Raw genomic sequence first — 20,429 nt, 5'->3', positions numbered from 1 at the left:
GCCAAAATAGTAGAATACTTTCCATTTTCACTAGAAAAACAATTTTATTTCTTAACTTTTCCAATTCTAAGCCTATTTGAAAAAAAAACCTTCAAAAGTGTAAAGATAAATTGAAGCTTTTGGTGGCCTAATAAAGAGTAATTTATGATTATACAATTAAATGCACCCTGAGCAAATGAATATTTATATTAAATGTTCGTCATCTGCACCTTCTAGTGTCATTGCAACAAGACAATGGGTCATGCCACCCTTAAAGCATAGAGCTCTTAAACCACCTCATTTTTTTAATTAACATTCATCTGCATAAGTGGCATTTAATACACATTCCAGCCGACCTTTTAAATTAATGAAGTTGTAATTTGTACTTTGAAGGACTTTTTGACATTTGTAATGATGGAACATGCATCGACCTTTTGGTCTGGGGATCAAATTCCATTATTATTTATTTATTTTTAATACAAGGCGAGACCCCTTTTTCATGCCTCCCCTACATTGCGGTATTTAAAGCATCACTTTTACATAGTAGCAACAAGATTAATCGGTACCTGTATCCTTGGACATCTCGTACATCCAAAACGGAGTAAGCATGGCGAGGTCTCAAACCCAAAGACTCATAAACTGCATCGTCCACCTTCATGTTGCCTCCTCCACAAGAGGCGCCCATCAGAAACCTACACAAGAACAACAGTCAGATGTCATCATATCTTTTCAAAAAATGCATTCATCTTTACTGTGAGGGTGCAAAAGCTTAGGTCAATGGATCAGAAGAAGAAAAAAATACTATTCCACTTTGTTGATGAACCCCCTCCGTTTTGCCAACACTCTCATGACAGGCCGCTTTGATTTATTAAAATATACCGCGGCTTGTCTGACAGATGGGCGGCAGACTGGTTGCAGAAGACTGAGCAACTTTGGGGCGCTGCTACTTTGTACATGCGCATATCAAAGAGGCAATAACAGGAACTCTTAGGAAAACCTGTTAGAAAGTTGGAAACAAACTCTGTCTTTTTATTGTGTGATATTGTATATTGTGGTTGCATTTAATCTCATATGACTGAAAAGTCAAATTTATTACACTTTTAAATCAAGTCATATCATTCTTAAAGGTTTCATACCTACTGATCTCTGGCAGGGGGCAGAAAAAAAACTACTGGTATTTCTCCCTAAATACATTAAAATTAGGAGAACTAATTGGTGCGAATTATATATAACCCAAACATTTCTCTTACCCAGCTTCCTTGGAGCTAAGCATCTTAGCCCAGATCAGGTCTGTATCAATGGGCTCCTCGCGTGGGTTGGTGGAGCTGACCTGCAGCATTAGGGAATCGCAGGGAGCCCCAGTCAATGTGGCCAAGCCTTCGATGGCGCGCCCGGCCTGCAAGGCAAAGTAGGAGCCGTGTAGTTTGGCCAGAGCCTTCTCAATAAGCGCCACCCACAGCTGCTTCCTTTGGGCCTGGAAAGACCACACACAGTGTCACATTCACATGTCACTTTATGGTCTTGAAAAGAGGCACAGAGCATTGGCAAAGAGATGTTGCAGTAGGGTGTTTTTTTTCTGGAGGTTATGTATCTGGGGAAGGAAACAAATGACCAAAAGCTCTTGTGATAATCTACAGCTAATTAACAAAAATGAGAAGCATTGCGAAGCCAATACAATATACAGTGTGTCCACACGTCTTGTTGAAAGATAGTCAAACATATTCAAATGACTTGAAATAAAAATCAAACGAGTGTGAATGAATTATTTTTCAACACAAGCAAACTTGTGTCCCAGGGGTTGTATTTGACGAGGAAATTAATCAACTGCCTTGTTTGTGGATGATCCTAAATTGAGCAAACAGGCACTTGCAACGCAGCTTCATTAAGTCATAAATTTGATCGAGACAAACACTTCTAAATAACAATGTAATTGTGTTGTTTGCTATTGAATAAATCAAATGCCCTACAATTCAATAATATATTAGTTCTCAGTATGAGCACCATGAATATAAATAAGAAAAAAAATTCCCATTATACTGCTGAATAATTAAAACAGGTATTAAATATAATGTGTTATTTCTTTTTAATCTACAAAACCTTAAACTTTTGTCCATTTAAGGATCTGTATTTTTTAATATACTTCAAATTAAAATTGTACCCTATTTTTCCATAGCAGTACCATATGTGCACTACTTGATCAAAGACTCCAAGGAATTTTGTAACAATTGAGAAATAGTAGCACAGATCATTTATGCATAACACTACCTCCTAGTTTACATACTTACTTTTGAGACACACTACCCCTCGGAGTAACAAGGTATTGCAAAATGCGACAGAATATAAAAAGATACTGTTCAATACATTTGCAGCACCGCCACAAACAAGAGGGCCACATTTCACCGAGACCCAGCAGGCAGTAAAAACCATCATTAATAATACACATGATTAATGTTACATAACGTGCAACGGTACATTAACAGTCACATTCATGTTTGGCTGCCTTCAGGGGTCACAATCTGGCACGACTGTGCTATAAAAAGTTCTTCAGAAGGTGACCACCCCGCCTCTATCCTTCCGTCTTTATTAGCCCCTGTGAGCTTGAACAAGGACAAACACGAGAGCAAGTGTAACTAAAAGCACGGCAGTCTTTTCCTCGCATCGTCTTGTATATATATCGTCATTAGTGGGAACAAACCTGGGAGAAGAGGAGGAAACCGTAGTCGTCACACGGCAACATGTCATCTACCAGCACCGTCGTCCACGTCCCGTCTTTACATAAGCGGACTTGGTAGGCTCCCTCTGTGCAAATTGTCCTGGTGATCATCACCCTCTCTACTAACTCGGGACGCTCAGCCAGAACAGCCAGAGCACTGAGAAACCTAAAGGAAGAAATACATTTACTCCATATATTCAATTGTAATTTTCCATGCTCACCATTTTAGCTACAATACACCTTTGAATCTACAAATTCCCAATTTTCATGTAGTTTTCTATTGTCTTCAATCATATTTTGGCGATATAAAACTTGATTTTATATACACTATAACATACATAAAGGCTGAGCAAATCAATAAAAAGCAGTGTTTAATCACTAAGCTTGTTTCACATATTGATCATTTCTCATCTAGGACCAAGATACTATCAAAATAAAATTAAATGAGAAGAACTATATTGCATCTATAAAATTGCATTTTTTAGAATGTGCCATTGAAAGACTGTATATTCAACTAAAAAAAATACAAATTGAAAACCAATATTGTCTACCCCTAGTTACTATGCTGTCAGCTTATATTACTGATGTTTTCATCAATATGAGTGGTTGGCACATCCCTACTCTAGTTCTATTGGTTGGCTGCCTGGTTGTTTGCTGGTTTATTAGGACAACTGTGTGTGCGCATCTGTGTGCATCTGTGCATATGTGCATGTGTGTGTGTGTGTGAGTGTGTGTGTGTGTGTGTATGGGAGTGGGAGATCGAGAGGAAGAATTTGGGTTACATCCTGTTGAGAGTGAGAGGATTTGGCTCCAGAGAGAGTTTTTTTGATAAGCTGTGTGTATGCTGCTGATGGAACTTCTATTGGTCAACTTTGTGAGGGATTGACTTGTTGTGTGTGTATGAGCGTGCACGCATGTACACACCCCCAAAGGATACCAAACAAGGGCAGAAAGATAAAGCACCTGCCCAAAGTTGTGTGAATTATCTTCCTGTCAGGTACTCTAGTACTGCACCATGATCTCAACATTTTCCTTTTTCTCACAGAATAAATTCTCTTTATTATTTCACTTTTCTACATTCAACATCCTAATCTCCCCTATCTATCTCCAACACTGAATTAAGTGCATGTGAAATGTTTTGCAAAGTCAAACAAGATAATAGACCAATCTCTGTCTTTTAAACTTCATTGACCAGAGCAGAATTTATTACCTCTCTATAATGCTGTCTAGACTTACTTGCTTACAGCTGTGATACTATGCCCATTTCCATGAATAACACATAAATAAGGGGAATAAAACCCATAAAAATATGTTGCATTGCAATTTACAAAAAGTGCTAATTTTTATGTGAAGGAGGATCATTTATTGCAGTACTTAACTAGGAAAAGTGGACCAAATTGCAGTCCGTGTTAGAAATGGGTCTTTATTGTTAGCATCCAATTTTTTTATGCACAGTGCACATTGCAATCATGGCCTCTGTCTATGAGTTTTGCCCGAGGAGCTTCCTACTTCCTTGTGATGTGTTCTGACAGCTCACCAGCAATTTCCAAGCAGCCCTTGGAGGATGTCAGAAGGTCGTGGCGTGCGGAAAACGGACCATTTGACGCTTCGGTCTTTAAAGTTGCTGCACTTGATCTCGTGGGGGCGGAGCCACTTTTTAATTCGCTGTTGGACGCTGTCGCCTTCGGGGAAGCCGACCGATTGAGGTCCTGGGGGGAAGCTGTCGTCCACGAAGTTCACCGTGTTCTAATTGAGGGCGAAGAAGGACATAGTATTAGTTGGAAAACGTAAAGGAGACAAGAACATGAGTAGAGAAGTAGAGAAATGCTTGCTTTAAAACAAGACTAAGAATATAGAAGGTGTCTCAAATGAAGCTCAGTGTCTACTAATTACACAGCCCAACTACGGACAACATGATATTCAATCTGACACACTACCTGCTCATCTAAAATCCCTTTGTACAGCAACGCACACACACACACACACACACACACACACACACACACACACACTGGTTTCCTATTTGTGGTGTGACAAGGTAACTCGGCGATGTTTGTTGTGATACTGGCAGGGGATACAGCGGGCCTCTAGCTGGTAGCTCCCAGTGCATCAAATTGATTCCCTGTCAGCCCCTGCTCATAATTCAACTCTGTTGCCTTGATGCCACAATAGTGACCACACAACTCGCCACCATTGCTGACATCCAAGGTGACAATGTAGTGCACAAAGGGCAAAGGTCACCGTTTTATGCACGACCCGTGAACTGTAGCTTTGGTGTTTTATGGATGCATGTGCCAATATGGATTTACCACCACAGTGTGAAGGAAGAAGAGACTTCAGCCCTTGACTTCAAAACACAAAATGCATATGAAGGAACAAAAGTGTAATGCTTTGCCCTCTCCTAAGTTGATGGACAAATTCTAAAGCAGGGGCGGGCAAACAATTCCACAAAGGGAACATAAGGAGAACAACTTTTCACCAATCTGGTGTCATACAAGCCAAATCAACAGATTGCAGTCAGATGCTTCTTGTTTCCGTAGAAAACCAAGTTGGTTAAACTGTCTGTCCTAGATTGGTCGGAACAACCACCTGTACCCACAGCCCACCTTGAGGACTGGGTTGCCCACCCCTGTTCTAAAGCTTTTCAAATAATTTCGCGATCTTGTGGTAAACTGAAATGAGACTGTTAGCTAGCTTTTGTATGACAACATATCCTTAGGGCGAAATTCAATACCATTGATCATTTAAAATTGATTGAACCAGACAAGTTTTGGCCACTGACATTAGTGTTCGTAACATAATTTAGTCAACTTCTGGCCTTTCCCCTGGACACAAATAAATATTGGCAAATGACTATCAAGTACTCTACTACTAGTACCTCTAATTCAAACAGACATTCAGCTTAATCTTTTGAGGGTACTTTACATTGAGTTAAAATTGGAGTTCACTTGCAAGAGAGGTTTTATTTTACAGCGATGGTGTCTAAGATGTTGCAATGTCTTCCGAGCGCGAGTCCGTGTTTCCTTAACAGTGGACACGTGCCAAGATGCTGATTCCACTCTGACAGCTCCCACCAGACTCAAAACTGGCAGGCATACAAAACTTCTTTTTAGACAGAGGTGAGCTGTTAGCCAAATATCATAGGTGGCGTAGACAATCTGTTTATCTCCAGAAACATGCCAACAAGAATGTATCGAGGCAGATTTCACAGCGTCACACTTATTTAACGCAAAACAAAAGGGTGCCCTCAACACCCTGGCAACAAAAAGCATACGTGCTACGAGATGAAAACGGGTGTTAACAGTCACAACAAACAATGTTTGCAGATATTCAAAGTTTGGCCAGAAATTTGCCTGAACGATGGTGTAGTCAGAAGGACGTAGAAAGAGGAACGAGAAAATAGCTTCAAAAGGTATTATTCTATTAGCTGGTTATTTAGGGATTATTTAGAGTATTATTCTTTATTCCCATGGCAACCCTGATTCATCCAACCTGTCTAATAGAAGGCATGTCTATCATGAGAGATATACTGATTCTATCCAGGGTGGCTGCAGTTACTGTCAAAACATTTGTCCAAGACTAAAATGACTATAACCTCGTTAAACAAAATATGTTTTTTGGGTTACATGCTTAAATGCATTTGTCTGGCATGTTGGTATTGTCTCATGTTGTATTAATCTCATGGTGGTTTTTGGGGGTTCCCATTCATCATGTCTTGAGAGAAATAGATAAACTCTCAGACGTCAAAAATGGAACAGCTCCAGATGATGCTGTTAGTGATTACGTTCACCATAGGGGAGCAGATCATTTCTGCTCTGCACTCAAGCTCCGCAGCTATAAATAGACCAGCCCAGTGTTTGGCTTAGAATGTTCACACATATGCAGTCAGCCGCGAAAACATTGTGACACTGGGACAGGTTGAGCATAGTGGTGGTGGAGCAATCACTTGAATGTCAGTCTGATATTGGATAAAGATGTGAGGAAAGAAGGTATGAGTGCTCTCCGGTTGCTTCCCTGAACAGCAATGTAGCCATGAATAATGTACAATAAAAGTTATCGCATGCTATTGTGCCGCGTATAATTGAAACAGTCTCAAACAGTGGCAAAGATGCAGTCGCCCCATAACAATTGTATCAAAGATGGTAATTAACACTTAAAGCAGATATTTTAAATAATTATTGAGGAGGTGAGAACATGTCATTGGTGAAAAAAAGGTTAAAAAAACATGCTTTTTAAGGGGCATTCAGTTGATAAGCAACAATCAATAAAACTTTAAATCACAAATATTTGGTCAGAAAATTGTGCACTGTCACTGAGAAAGTTGATATAGATTTTCTTACCTCCCTGCAGAAGCTGACAATATTCTCCCAGAGTTCCTTGGCTTCACCCTCATCATTACGCCGGCGGGCCTCGACATGCATGCTCTCTCTCCTTTTCAGGGGCTTTATCACCTTGCGAAGGGTGAGGTACTGTTGGGGTGTATGGCATGCTGCACAGTTCTTGGCTTTAATGTCGTTGAGCAGCGTACATGCTGGGCAACTCCACTGCCCAGGCCTCTCCTGGAGGCTGGATGAGATGGACGAAGATGAGGAGGAAACAGAAGTGAAGGCTGAAGATGAGGAAGAAAACCCTCTGCCCTGTTTCCTTGTTTTATGTCCTATGGCAGATGAGGAAGAGGTTTGTGTGCAAGAGCATGCTGTGCCAAGCCCAGATGGGACCTGGCCACAATGTGTAGAGCAGCGAGACAAGGGTGCCTGTTGCTCCTGAAAGCCATGCAGCTTAGACGATCCACAAGCAGAGCACTTTGGTGCACCTGTGGGGTTGCGCAGGGTGCACTTGCAGCAGGCCCAGGTGCTGAAATCTGGGCTAGAAGGGCTGGCCGGGGTGAAGCGTACCGTCTCGCAACCTAAATCGATTAAGTCAGCGCCGACGCGTGATGATCTGCACGTTTCACATTTAGACGAGCCACTTGGGTTAGGTATGGAGCAGGCTGGGCACTTCCAAGAGGGGGCTCCTGAGGAAGGGTGATGAGAAGCCTGGGGATTTTTCACAGGGTCTTCTTCTTCTAAGATACTGAGGCGCTTACTTGGATATGTGGGCTCCTGGGGTTGGGCATGTTTGGGTTTGGCAGGTCTCTGTGGACCAGGCTGGGGGAGTACACTCGCACTTGAAGGAGATGTCGGGCTTGGAGTGTTAGTGCCTTGATTTGGTGGTCGCCCTGTTGGTGGCACTTCTCTCCTACTTCGTGGCACAGGGTTGTTCTGGAGGGAGGAAAAAGAACTGAATGTAGAAGACGGCACATGAGGGGGTTCTTGGGGTTCGCAGGGAGGAGCTGGAGGTGAATCATCAGTTAGGTCTATGACTAGAGGGGCAGCTCCTGCTGAGGGCACAGGAAATCCTAGTACAGGAGTGCGAACCTCTGGTACCACCAAAGCCTCTGGGGGGATTTTGGGCAAGGATAGTTTCCTGGGCCCACCACAAGCTGAGCAAGACAATGCGACTGGTGTGTTGAGAAGTGTGCAGCGAGGGCAAGCCCAGCCTGCATGCTGCTGTTCCAGGACACCAACTTCCCCGTTGCTTTCTGACCGTCTTAACATGTCCTCTTTAACCGGAACCTGCCCTTGAGGTTCTGAATGCACTACGGGTGTGATAATAGGAGTTGGGGCTTCTGCAGTAGGCGCGGGTGGGAGACCGTTTGAGGTGGCAGCAATGGTTGTGATGGCAGGTGCAGGTGTGGTGGCTGATGGCCCAAAGCCGCAGACAGAGCAGGCTCTCGATCCCTGAGGATTATTAAGGGTACAGCGAGGGCAAGCCCAACGATGCTCCTCGGTACTGCTCAGGCGAAGAATATGATTAAGGTCAGGTTTCTGGCGAGGCGCCTCACAGATCGAACAGCGAGGCGCTCCCCCGACATTTAAGAAGGTGCAGCGTCCGCATGACCACTCACTGCCTCGCACTGCGGCTGCCATGGAGCCAGGAGAGTGAGAGTGGCTGCAAAAAGAAACAAAATCAGTAAGAATAAATTAACGTTTCGACAAATATTTTGGCATTCTGCATTTACCATCATTTGATCATATTGTTAAGAATACGAGATATTTCCCACCGACAGTGATACAATGTCCAGGCAGTACCTTTAAACTTGGAAACAATAATGTACCTTTTTGATCCCAGAAAATTCGGTAATCATCTTGCGCAGAATGTTCAGACAAATATTGACTTGTGTAACCTCTATTTCCTACAGCTTATTAAGTAACACTGAAGTTGCTCAATTGAAGGCAATTTTTGTGGAAAAACGTAAGAGGAAATGAAAGCTTGAGATGACGGGGGCATGACTAAAATAAACTATCAAGAGACAGAATACTTGGAAGATAATGGTGATTATCTGAAGAAAAAGTGAGGATAAACCATTTCAGACAATATGACACAGACCCAGGCAAAATGAGAAAGGAAAAATGGAGTGCGAGAGGGAAAGATTGCCCTGCTCGAGGGAGCAAAAATTAAATCTCTTTCCGGAGGGCACCGAGGGCAGTAAATCCATACACAAAGGATGTATGATTAGAACCAAGAAATGCAGCAGAGAGAGCTGAGAGGAGACGGGAATTGCCTCACGATGATAATGGTCAAAGTCTGCCTTTTTCTCCACATACACTCTGCAACTTAGACAAAACTCTCCAATCAGTTCATTCGAGTACCCCTTTCTTATTGACCCTTAATGCATATGCAAGCTTAAGAGCAGCAATGGACATGTACTTGGTTGTTTTGTCTTAACCAACATAGAAGTCGCTGTCACTCAAACTCCTCATGTGTGAACACTGACACAGACAAGGCATTGCGTGTATGAAGGGGTAGCAAGGGTGAAGTGGTAAGAGCTAGAGCAATCTTGTGTTCTTTACTTTTGTCCCAAGAGTAAAGGCGTTGTCTGCAGTATGATGACAGAATCTCTTCATATTCAAGGTTATCTTTAGTGTGTCTGGTGTAGCTAGATGTCAATGTAAAATATAATTGAGTGTATTGGTATAGCTACACTAATGGTAAATTCACCAGCTAAACCTGGCACTGAAATATGAATTCTGGTGCCCTCAATTTGAACACCCCCTAAGAAATACATTCAAAAGGAATACTTCAACACTTAAATGAATACCTGAGGAGAAATAAAGGAAACATGTCTTCAGCAAAAAAGAAGAGTTCACATGCCTCAATTCGAATTTCTGGATGATGATTGAATGGAAATGAATGGGAACATCTCTTTTTTTTCTTTGAATTGCACCTGACTGTCTTCTACACACAGACATGCATCTGATTTTATTTCTAAATAGAGAATAGTCACAAGATTTGCTTTTGTGCAAAAGCTAGTTTCCGCAGTCATCTTTTTACCCTGCAACATTAAAAGTACAGAAGAACAAGAACATTATGTCAGAAGCCCTTAATGGGGTATTTATTCTCCTGTCATCTCCTGACGTCAGCAGTAAACCAGCAGGAAATATTGGTCTTCTAATTATCACTGTAAACAATCAAGCATGAAAAAAATTACTTAGCTATTTTCTTTCATTCAACATTTATCAAGATGATTATAAAAATGTAGTGTTTGTGTTTCTTTAGTACCCTACCAGTGAAAATCAATTATGGGGTATTTGTGTAATGCTTCCGAGCACCCTGAGATGCTTCAAGCAAAGATTTTCCCCTCGTCTCATTTTTCTTGGCCAATGTTAGAATTGATGACATGGCAAGCTATCCAAAGGCCGGCTTCATTGTCTGTCGTTATACAAGGACGAGGACCAGCCATGACAACCAGAAACAGTGCCTCCTCATGTTTGATGACAGCTACTTCCCTGTGGCCATTTTCATAACTGTCAATCTGTTTCATAGAGTTAGAGTGCAATGTCATGGTGTCGGCCACAAGGCAACTTTGTCAAAACAATTGATTTGGTTAGCAATGGAATAGATGGGTGGCAATTCATGATTTGTCTCCGTGGAGCAGGGTATCAAGAGCTCAGACGACTTTCCCAATGAGGTGTGATCCTCTTGAGGATTTTCGAAACATCTCACTTAATTACCTCATTATATTCTAATGCAAGCTTCCACCGATAAGGGGACATCTAGCGTCATAAATGTCAAAATCCTAGGCCTTCCATTAAAAGAAATGCATAAGTCTGGCCCAGGATCCCAAGACACTGCGCAAAAAAAATGCCCTGCAAGTCCAGTGTTCCACTCACTCATAAGTGTGTACGCCAAAAGACAGACCCATGCTAGCACCTTTTCTCCTTGGCCCTGTTCAGTCAAGCTGCTCTAAAAGTGCCCACTTCAGCTCCTCAGTTGCTTGGTGTCGCAGACCCGGGCATAGAGCCAAGAGCTTACAGTGGAGCGAAAGCACAAGAGATAGAACTCCACCTTTAAAATAATGATCTTTGTGCAATGAGAATTTCAATGCAAACTAGCCTAGTCTGAATAAATCATCGGTGCATGAATGACCCTTGCATATAAATGTTCACTGGCTGTAGGGCAATAATGGATCCTAAATTTTGACTGTGAGGAAAAAGTGCAAGCTCCAAAGCTCTGATGAAAAGCTGAAAATGTGTTGAGAGTTCAAAGCTCTCTCCAGACTACAAATACTGGGAAAACAATCGAGGGTGAATGATGGGTAAGTGAGGCCGGGCGCAAAGGCTGCTTGCTGATTGTGTGTACGCCAGTGTACTGATGGGTCCTTGGATTCACTCTGCATACAGAACTCTACCGTGAGATTAAGTAAGCCCCAGTCTTGCCAGCTTCTCCCCACCTCACTGCGAGACATTTGGCTTTTGTGCGACAGTCATTAGCACTGCCTTTCCAAGCTTGGCCCTGGGCCCATTGCCCTAGGGGAGAAGTCCTGCTTGCTCCTTAAAGAAGCTTTTTATTTTATTAATTTAACACGAAATCGAGCGCTGTCCTGAAAATGGATTCTTTCATGTTTGATCATATTAACGCCGTAAGTACTCACAGTTAAGTGATGAATTGCTTGAGGAAAGCACCATAAAGTTTGAGAGCTTTAAAGTATTTTAAGTAATTATAAAAAAAAAAAGAACATGCTACAGTGCAGACTTCTTAAACTTCAGTTTGAAATTGTATATGATTAAATGAGTCAGAAAAGTAAATGTGGGGTAGTATACTGTGATTCCGATAATACGACAACTACCCAGATACTACACCATAGCAAAAAAAAAGAATTCTTGTTTGCGCACATTGTTTTAGGCCAACCGCAATCAAATCAGTCATAAAACCTGGCAAGGAGTACCTATGATATTATAGAAGTCACTCTCCCATACAAGTTTAAACAAAGTCATCTTCACCAGCAAAATATCTTGTGTAACAACTTTGCTGTATGAGTCAGGTTTGCACATTTATAAGTTAACTGGAAGAGTTCTCTCGACCAGAAGGCTGTTCTTGCATGAGTAATAGGACTTAGTCAGCTCTGTCAGTAGTCCAAAATCAAAACAGAAATTATGGGACACAACTATGAGTGCAGTTTGTAGGAGGCAAGACTCTAGATACAAATGTCAGATAATTTTGTACCATTACATACTGTGACAAGGAGAGAAATGTTTAAATGTTGTAGTTTTAGTACAATACATTTTGATGTCTTTTTTTTAGTTTTCAGCTTTAATCAGACAACTCAACCAGTTATGACTATAGCCTGGCGATTTAAGCACAGGATGTTGATGTACAAAAATCCTAAACTAATTTGACTGTATTTCTAAAGAAACAATACATTTATAAATTGACTGAGCATGGAAAGTGCCATTTTAACCACAATTCCAATACTCTAATAATGTATAATGTATGAGAAAACAAGGACACAATTATTCAAATTACACCATGACAATGGCTTACATAATAGCTTAATAGCATAATACTTTAAATAATAAATTACAAGTACAATGTTCTGACACAGTACAACATCTCTTACTGCTCTTATTGATTTATACTGCATTGACAAATCTGCACGCAAACACTAAGCCCATGGATTCTCCAACCTAATTAACCACTAAAAGGATTTTTCTATCTATCTCCCAAGCGAATGACTATTTTTGAAATCTGAGCAGGAAAAGGGCGAAGGAAGAACAACTCTGGCCGGTGACCTCCAGCGCTGCCCTCGGTGAATATTTCATGACCCATGCTCATTTTAGCCAAGTGAATATGTCAGCGATGGAGACAGCTTGGGATATTTGAATATTTACAGAGAGGAAACTGTCTGACTGGGTTTTAGTGCACTGTAGCAAAAAGCTAGCACAAGCAGGAAGCTGACAAGGAACACCAGGATCACAGGAAGAAGTGACGATACAGCAGCAAAACAGTGCCCTTGAGTTTCAAGGAGGCAAGCCATCACTTCCCCAATTCCTTTGGAGACAAAGCCACCAAAGCAAGAACTGTATCAATGGCTTTTAACATCCTCAGCAGGAATAATGCTGACACAGTAAGTAAGGAACTTCTCAGAAGGGAAATAGTTCACACAAGGATGATTTTATAACAACTGAAATCTAAAGGAAGCTCACATTTATTGATTTGACATCCCTAAACCCTGACCTAAATGATCCCCAGATCCTTGCATTGAATAGGAGCAAAAGAATCAGCAATAATCCACCCAAGCCTTGCAGGACAACCACTAAGCCAAGAAGCACCATATGATGCATGTCAAATAAGTTCTAGTGCTTTAGGAGCACCAGCTCCCTACAACACATTAAAAATAAAATAGAAGAAAGCAGACTAAGGCATGGCTAGTGGCCATACTGCTCCAGTCAACTGCTGGACTCTTTTAATCCAATTAAAAAGGATAGGAAAGCCTATAGAGTAGAGGAGCGATAAATGCAATCATCCATCATCCTGAGAGAGAACCGTCACTAGGATCGACTATATGGAGGAAAAATAGTGACTTTTGTAGCTCGGGGTTTTCAGAGTCATTAGGATTCACAACGGCTAAATGGATGCTCCTCCTTATGCATATATAATTCTTCCATTCCACACACAGTTCCCAAAACTCAATGGGCAACTAAACCCCCCCCCAAAAAAACAACAACAACAAAAAACACTGCAAACTTACTAAAAGATAAAGCTATGGTCGCCATTTCTCGGCAGACAACATTGTCCAATGAAAATATGCTCAAGAATAAAATACACAAGTCGGGCTTACTCAAAGCAGAGGTGTTGTTTCTATATTTTACGGTCTGTCACAGTTATGCAAAGCTTGCCTAACAATATGAAGCGGGCACCGCCAGCATTGTTGGAAGAGTGCGTAATGTTGTCATATCTTTACAATGTAATTCTGTTGCACAATGGCAGATCTATTTTTGCAATTAAAACATGCTGCTCTCATTCTTATAGTACTGTACAAATCTAATGTAAATGCCTGTTAGGTGATGAAAAGACATTGACAAGGTCGAGTTAACAACAAAAGCCATGGCAGCATTCAGTATTAAATGGAAAGAAACTTGTCGGTGAGCAGTTTGTTAGGAATGATGAAAGCCCAACCAGGCAACTAATGCTGAATAAATAATGGAATGCATTGTGGGGTAATGTGATCAGGTTCTCTGAATATCAATAACAACCAAAAAGGACCAATTTACTCTGAGTAACTCTGCAATGACACCAATGTTTTATAGGCTGTCGATATTTAATATCTGTTCTTGCTCTACTTGACACAATGTAAAAAAGCTAAACTAATAAATTGGAAATACTCTAGTTTATTCCTTAGAGGTTGGTTGGTTAAATCACAAGATTAAATGCTTGTAATAAGTGCAAACCAAAGGGCTTGAACACTACTGACAGGCTGACCACCAATTTCCCCAAGGTGACATTCTAAAAGCTGGGGAGGGTAATATAACATTCCAAAACAAAAAATATATTTTCAATTAAACCTTTCCTTTTTTTTGAAGCTACCACTATTGAAGCAGTTAAACACCACTGAGTGCAAAAGAGTTGACCAACTGGGAATGAATTTTTTTTTAAGAACCAATTCCTAGTTATTCATGTCTAAGAAATCATCTGCATGCTTGGATCAATTCCTCTTACATTACAATTGAGTCATGACATCTCTTTTTTAACTTTTCCAACATTGTGTAATCATGCAATACAAATTTCTATTGTTTATATCTTTATTTTAATATGTAGTTCCCAAGATGCTGGCATATATAGTCATCTTACTAACAAACATGGGCCAAAAGTGTTGCCTCGGTATTTAAGAATGTTGATTCTCTGTGGAATTTTTCATTAACTGCCCAAAATGAGTGAGGAAAGGAGGCAGGAGTAAGTCAGTGCTTAATAAAAGCTCATATTTTAATCGACCGCCCTTGGGCTTGTTTTCACTGGGTTCAAAACAGTCAGATCAATCACCTCTCAGGGAGAAACCCACATCACCACTGCCAAAACAGTCCATAATATGCAGCTGTGTTGTCAAGGCCAAGGTTGGGATTTTGGTTTACACATCCAGCTCAGCCACAATCGAGTTTACAATATAAAAACAAGATGAAAATACAGGCTCAGATTTTAAGTGGTGAGGTCACAAAACTATGTAAGTTGTGAACAACTACTATCTAACCATATGGACATGAGCATAATAATTCAGAATACTGTTGGGCAATTGATTTTTTTCTAGGCCACAGTGCACAAATTCACCCCATGTTATACTATTGATAAATAAACTAGACTGGAATAAAGTAGTTTTGTTGGTGGGTTGAGTGCTCTTCTGTCACAAAATTTTGAGTTTTGAAAGAACCACCAAATGAATATGGTGGTCAGTAAATTCTAGTAAGACTTAAATATACTTAATACAATCTAAATAAGGAATAGCAGGGATATTGACTCTTCAAGAGGTGTGATGACCTTGGTGAGGGAGTATTTTAGTTCATATAAGATAGCTGAATGGTGAAGATGATAAGTATTTTGTTATATAAACAAGCACCTTTATTTCATTGTAAGATAACATTCCAGTTCCCAGATGCTTTTAACCTTGTTGGCTCTTACCTGCGCACTCGGTGAGGCCGTGGAGGCGGTTGTTGTTGCTGCTGTTGACGTGAGATGAAGGTGGTGCCCCACACTGGGCTGCTATGACTAGTCCTGAGCCACCCGACCGGCGGCGAAGATGGGTAGTTGCGAAAACCATGATCGGACTCAGTCTCTGCGGTGAGGGACGAGGCCGAGCTCCCCATCATCGCAGTGAAGGTGACAATAAATTCAAAAAGCGGGTGCCAAAACTACCTTGTTTTTGCAGTGAAGACGTTTCCGATATGAGCAACAAGCCTTCATTAAAGTTCTTTGACTTGTGAATCAGTCATTCTTCGGGAGAATTTCTCACAGCAATGCTTTCCAACTGGCATCCTTGTTGACTTTAGCCTGTCCTCAACAGTGCCAATCTTAATTCTTCTTGCATACCTTCGGACATGCCTCGTCAGTCTGTGCAGGCTCATACTTGGTCCTTATTTACGAGAAATTGTCTGTTTTCACTGTCAGCGGTACAAAGAAATATCAAGTTCACCAAGGCCATCAACATAAGACTGGTGTTACACGCAGATAGTTGCAAACAATCAATAGTGGGATGGATCTTGAGTTACATCCAGTAAGAGAGAATCAATGTGCTGCATTTTCTGGGGAGGGTGTTGGCAAAACTACAAGCATGCTAATTTTCCAAAATCTCATCTTTCAGACATGCGGTCTGGCTAACAGCTGGACTGAAGCAGAACCCCCTCACAGGCCACAGCTGCACATTATCTGTGGGTCTAATACTAATGGGAAATGTTTTCCCATGCTTAAGGTATTTAGGAACTCCACCCAAAAGAAAGTCATGATTACACAACAACTTGAAGAGATGCTGGTAAAAAAACCCTGTTTTAATAAAGTGAACTACAACACAAAATGGGTATATTTTTTTCTAAAAATCAAATTTCAAACTCCGATGACAATCCAAATTTCCGTCCCAGCCCATTGTCAAACCAGTTATGCCTTTAAATTCTTTAGGACCGGTTGTCATCATGAGAAAGTGCATTTCAAAAACCCTCAAGCGATAAGAAACTGCATTTGCTTGCATGAAGAAGAGTAAAACAAGTGTCATAAACCAAGTGCATATGCTGTCATGACGGATACAGTAAAAGCCAGGATCACACGAACATTTGCCAGCGTAAACACACACGCTCACTTTTCAGATTTAAAGCATGCTTGTGCTCTCTTCCCTCAATAGTACAGTAGAGATGCCAGTAAGCGCTTCTACATGCATCTGACACGCACCCTGAAGAAAACGTACTAACCCACCAACTGACAAGTCAAATGGTAAAAAATCTCCCACTGGATCTCTTTTGAGAGGCGATTTTTTTCCTTGAAGAGGCATTCACGGGCTTCATAGGCTAACATTGAATGTCTTTTGCAAGCAGGCATGCTGGCTCCGGTCTCTCTGATTCTCCTTGGATGCAGCAGGATCACTTCTATCTGCGTCGTTCTGTTCCACGGGTGTATCAAATGGCTGCATTAGGGTGGGTCCTATTTAAACACTTGTGTAGTCCCCTTGTATTTCTCTCTGTCTTGCCACATCATTTAATTCCCACCTCGCCGACGACAAGAGCGCAGTGAGCGCGGATGCGCTCTCCTCCTCACAGCAGATTACTGAGTGAGAAATGCGCATGCGTAGTATGCCGACCGGCAAAGTGAAATTGGAAGGCAGGGAATTTTAATAAATCTCACTATTGAGGTTTTAGATATTATAAAGAATATGCAGATGTGGTATACAATGAAGGTATCCACACACTTAACTGAAGTAGAAGTATGGGTTTAGAAGAAAAAATGAAGTGCTAAATTATTTATTTTATTTCTTCATTAGACACGAGGTACATTTTAATAGATAAACAGTGTCTGTTCTGACAGGCATTCATAAAAAATATAAATACATACCTACATAAATAAGTTAGACGTATTGGCGTCCATTTTTCTGAACCTTGCTTTAAATTCTCATTGCAATGTCACCCATGACAAACCTGCTGGAAAATATTTGGATTGTCCTATTCATACCTACGTATAAGCTACAAGAAAAAAACAATTGTCAATCACTCTATCTACAGCATGGTATGAAACACGATCAAGACAAGTGTTTTTTGAAGCCTACCAACGGGTTAACACAAAGATGGTGGTGACCACGCTGCTCATCACCACTCAGCTGTCCCTTCACATTACCGAGATAAGCCTTCAAACTTTCCCTCTCGCCTCTTTCTTCCACTTCATTTCACTTTGTTGACCTCATTCCTAATCTCTCAAGTTCCTTTGCCGAATTTGTTGTTCACCAAACTCAAAAAAATAACGTTCAGAATAAAAACCAAGAACATAACATGACTCACATTTTTGCCGGAACATCTCTGTTGCATGGAACTCAGCTTGTTAATGATTAGTCTTTTAGTCGCAGGCAGACTTATTTGACAGGAACACTGCTCGGTTTCGCAGACAAAAAGGTTTGTGCGTCACGTACGAGTATGACTAGCTCCTTTATCAAATGTGTTTGTCCCTCTAACCTGTTTATCTGGTACATCCACTCCCATGGTTTCGTCATATAATAAATAAAAAAAAACTGATTGTAATATTGTTTGGCCTGCTGTTTTCTATGGGCCAAACAATAAAAGATTCTTAGAGCAACATAATAAAATTGCAATTCTGAGAATAGTCAAATTTGAATCATACGTTAAAAGCAATCATAGGTGAAAATGCTAATCCAAATAAGAATATAATGAGCAAAGGAAAATGACGTGGCAGATAGAAAACTAAAGATTAGATAAGGGTTTAATTGCCACAATATATTTCACATAGGTCCAAAGATTTTTTTTCTATTAAAATGACATTTTAAGAAGAAATAAATGTTTGATTCATGAAAAGGACATACTTTTACATTAAGAGTCATGTCCAAAACTTAAGAAAAAAAAGTAGTTAACAGATTGCATTTTTCATGTTCTTGTGATTAGGAGAAAAAAGGGGTTAAAAGTTATCATTTCACAAGTGTAATGTTTCCATGACCTGGAAACAAATGGCAATTGTTATGCTAATGAGGTTGCACGGTTAAGAGGAAAAAAAATCATTATGCAGCAAAAATGAACTCATCAAATTTCTCCCATGAGTTATTTTGCAGTAATGGGGCGAAATGCTAAAGCACTAAAATGCCGCTAATGACTACTAATCCACGTTGCCTCTTGAAACTACAGGACATAGTCATCTACATGACATTATTTTTGTAACATTTTGTAGTCTTATGCTCTTTTAAACATAGTTAACATTTTATCAAAAGTACGAAGCAAGGTCAGATTTGAGGAGTCAGCTTCCACTATTGCCATTCTTTCCCAGTCATGCGTGTTTTTTTTCCAGCAAGCCTTAACTCAAATATATCACTCACACAATAAAACCTGTAACTGTAACTCTTTGTCCGTGTCCCCTAGCCGACGACCACCTGTCCCTCTGGATACAGCAGCTGTGTGTACGATGTCCACATACAGGGACAGGGAGGTTGTATTTCAGATGTATTCCCTTATGATGGAGGCTGATTTCACGCCACAGTGTAGGCTGTAACTTGGAACATGATGCACAAAACACCTGCTGAAGAACTTCCTCCTGGCTCAGGAACAACGGGGACCACTAGGAAAATTGGGCCACCTGAAGCAAGAACAGGACGATCTAGGTTTGGTCTGAAAAATCGTGGCTGCTTGGCTAGCCCAACCATGTTGTCAAGCACAATAACTTTATATGCATTGTTTTGTTTGACCAAGACTACCAAACAAACGCCTGTAGCTATTTGAAAAAGAAAACTTGCAGAACTTGTTGAACCCATTGACGAAACAAATATATCCCCATGACTATCCCATGACTAGAGGTTGACTTACTATTAGGAAAACACAGGAAATTGTCTGAAGTCTCATCCGAGATTTCCAGAGAGCCTTATGTCTTATGAAAACTAATTAATACCGTTTTTGCCATGTTAAAGATTAAATTACCATTCATTTAATCTTAATTTAAGCACCTATAAAGACATACAAATGCTTAACCCACATGATTGTTGCAATTCTCATATTCATTCATTTTCTGAACCACTTATCCTCACAAGGCTCACAAGGGGGTGCTGGAGTCTATCCCAGCTGACTACAGCCACCAGGCGGTGGCAAACCAATTACATGGCACAAGTAGACGGATGACCATTCACACTCAAACTCATACCTAGGGACAATTTAGAGTCTTCAACCAGTTTATCCTGCATTGTTCTGGGATGTGGGAGGAAAATTGAGTACCCGGAGAAACCCAAGGCTAGCCCGGGTAGGACAGACAAACTCCACACAGTGAGAATCAACCTGGGATCGAACGCACGACCCCAAAACTGTGAGCCTGACGCGCAACCCACCCACCATCTCATATTCATTCATTCATTCATTATGAAAATCATCAACTACTCCCAAACTCTTAGATGTTAGATCGGTCAGTATGATCAGTTTTATACTGTCATAATTTGACAGCTCTCAAACACTTTCACCCTCGTGAACTAAATAGTCCAGAAACTGAATTGATGAAAAACAGTATCCAAATGATAAAAATAAATACATTCTCAATGCTGAATCTGGATGCGGTGGTCCCCGTGACTGAGTTTTCATATGACCCTCAAATGACCAGGGTCTCCTGACGCGTCTCCTGACGCGTCTCCTGACGCGTCTCCAAAAGCTATGTTCAGTAATGCATCATAATATAAGTATACCTTTTCATT

General features: G+C 40.8%; 1 protein-coding gene and 1 long non-coding RNA gene across 4 annotated transcripts in view; one reads left to right on the top strand and one right to left on the bottom strand.

The window, feature by feature from the left end:
• Nucleotides 1-20,429, bottom strand: part of capn15 (calpain 15) — a 29,088-nt gene that overhangs the window by 8,064 nt on the left and 595 nt on the right. Inside the window, exons 2-7 of one of the 3 annotated variants that reach the window (XM_077625233.1) lie at nt 18,037-19,333; nt 7,033-8,683; nt 4,230-4,438; nt 2,675-2,858; nt 1,230-1,453; nt 546-671 (exon numbers count right to left, since the gene is read on the bottom strand). In XM_077625233.1, the coding sequence (XP_077481359.1) occupies nt 546-671; nt 1,230-1,453; nt 2,675-2,858; nt 4,230-4,438; nt 7,033-8,661 (2,372 nt within the window). In that variant the 5' untranslated portion in view covers nt 8,662-8,683; nt 18,037-19,333. Of the gene's footprint in view, nt 1-545; nt 672-1,229; nt 1,454-2,674; nt 2,859-4,229; nt 4,439-7,032; nt 8,684-15,682; nt 17,019-18,036; nt 19,334-20,429 lie in introns of those variants that run through there. The other 2 variants (XM_077625231.1, XM_077625232.1) reach the window with 2 other exon arrangements.
• LOC144092443 (uncharacterized) lies at nt 16,844-20,240 on the top strand. Its single transcript, XR_013306031.1, has 3 exons — nt 16,844-16,981; nt 17,083-17,181; nt 19,120-20,240. It is a non-coding gene; the product is annotated as an uncharacterized LOC144092443 (long non-coding RNA).

The sequence above is a fragment of the Stigmatopora argus genome, chromosome 18, assembly GCF_051989625.1.
Source record: "Stigmatopora argus isolate UIUO_Sarg chromosome 18, RoL_Sarg_1.0, whole genome shotgun sequence".
Taxonomy (NCBI): domain Eukaryota; kingdom Metazoa; phylum Chordata; class Actinopteri; order Syngnathiformes; family Syngnathidae; genus Stigmatopora; species Stigmatopora argus.
The sequence above is the reverse complement of the archived record's forward strand: the minus strand, read 5'-3'. Positions and strand labels throughout refer to the sequence as shown.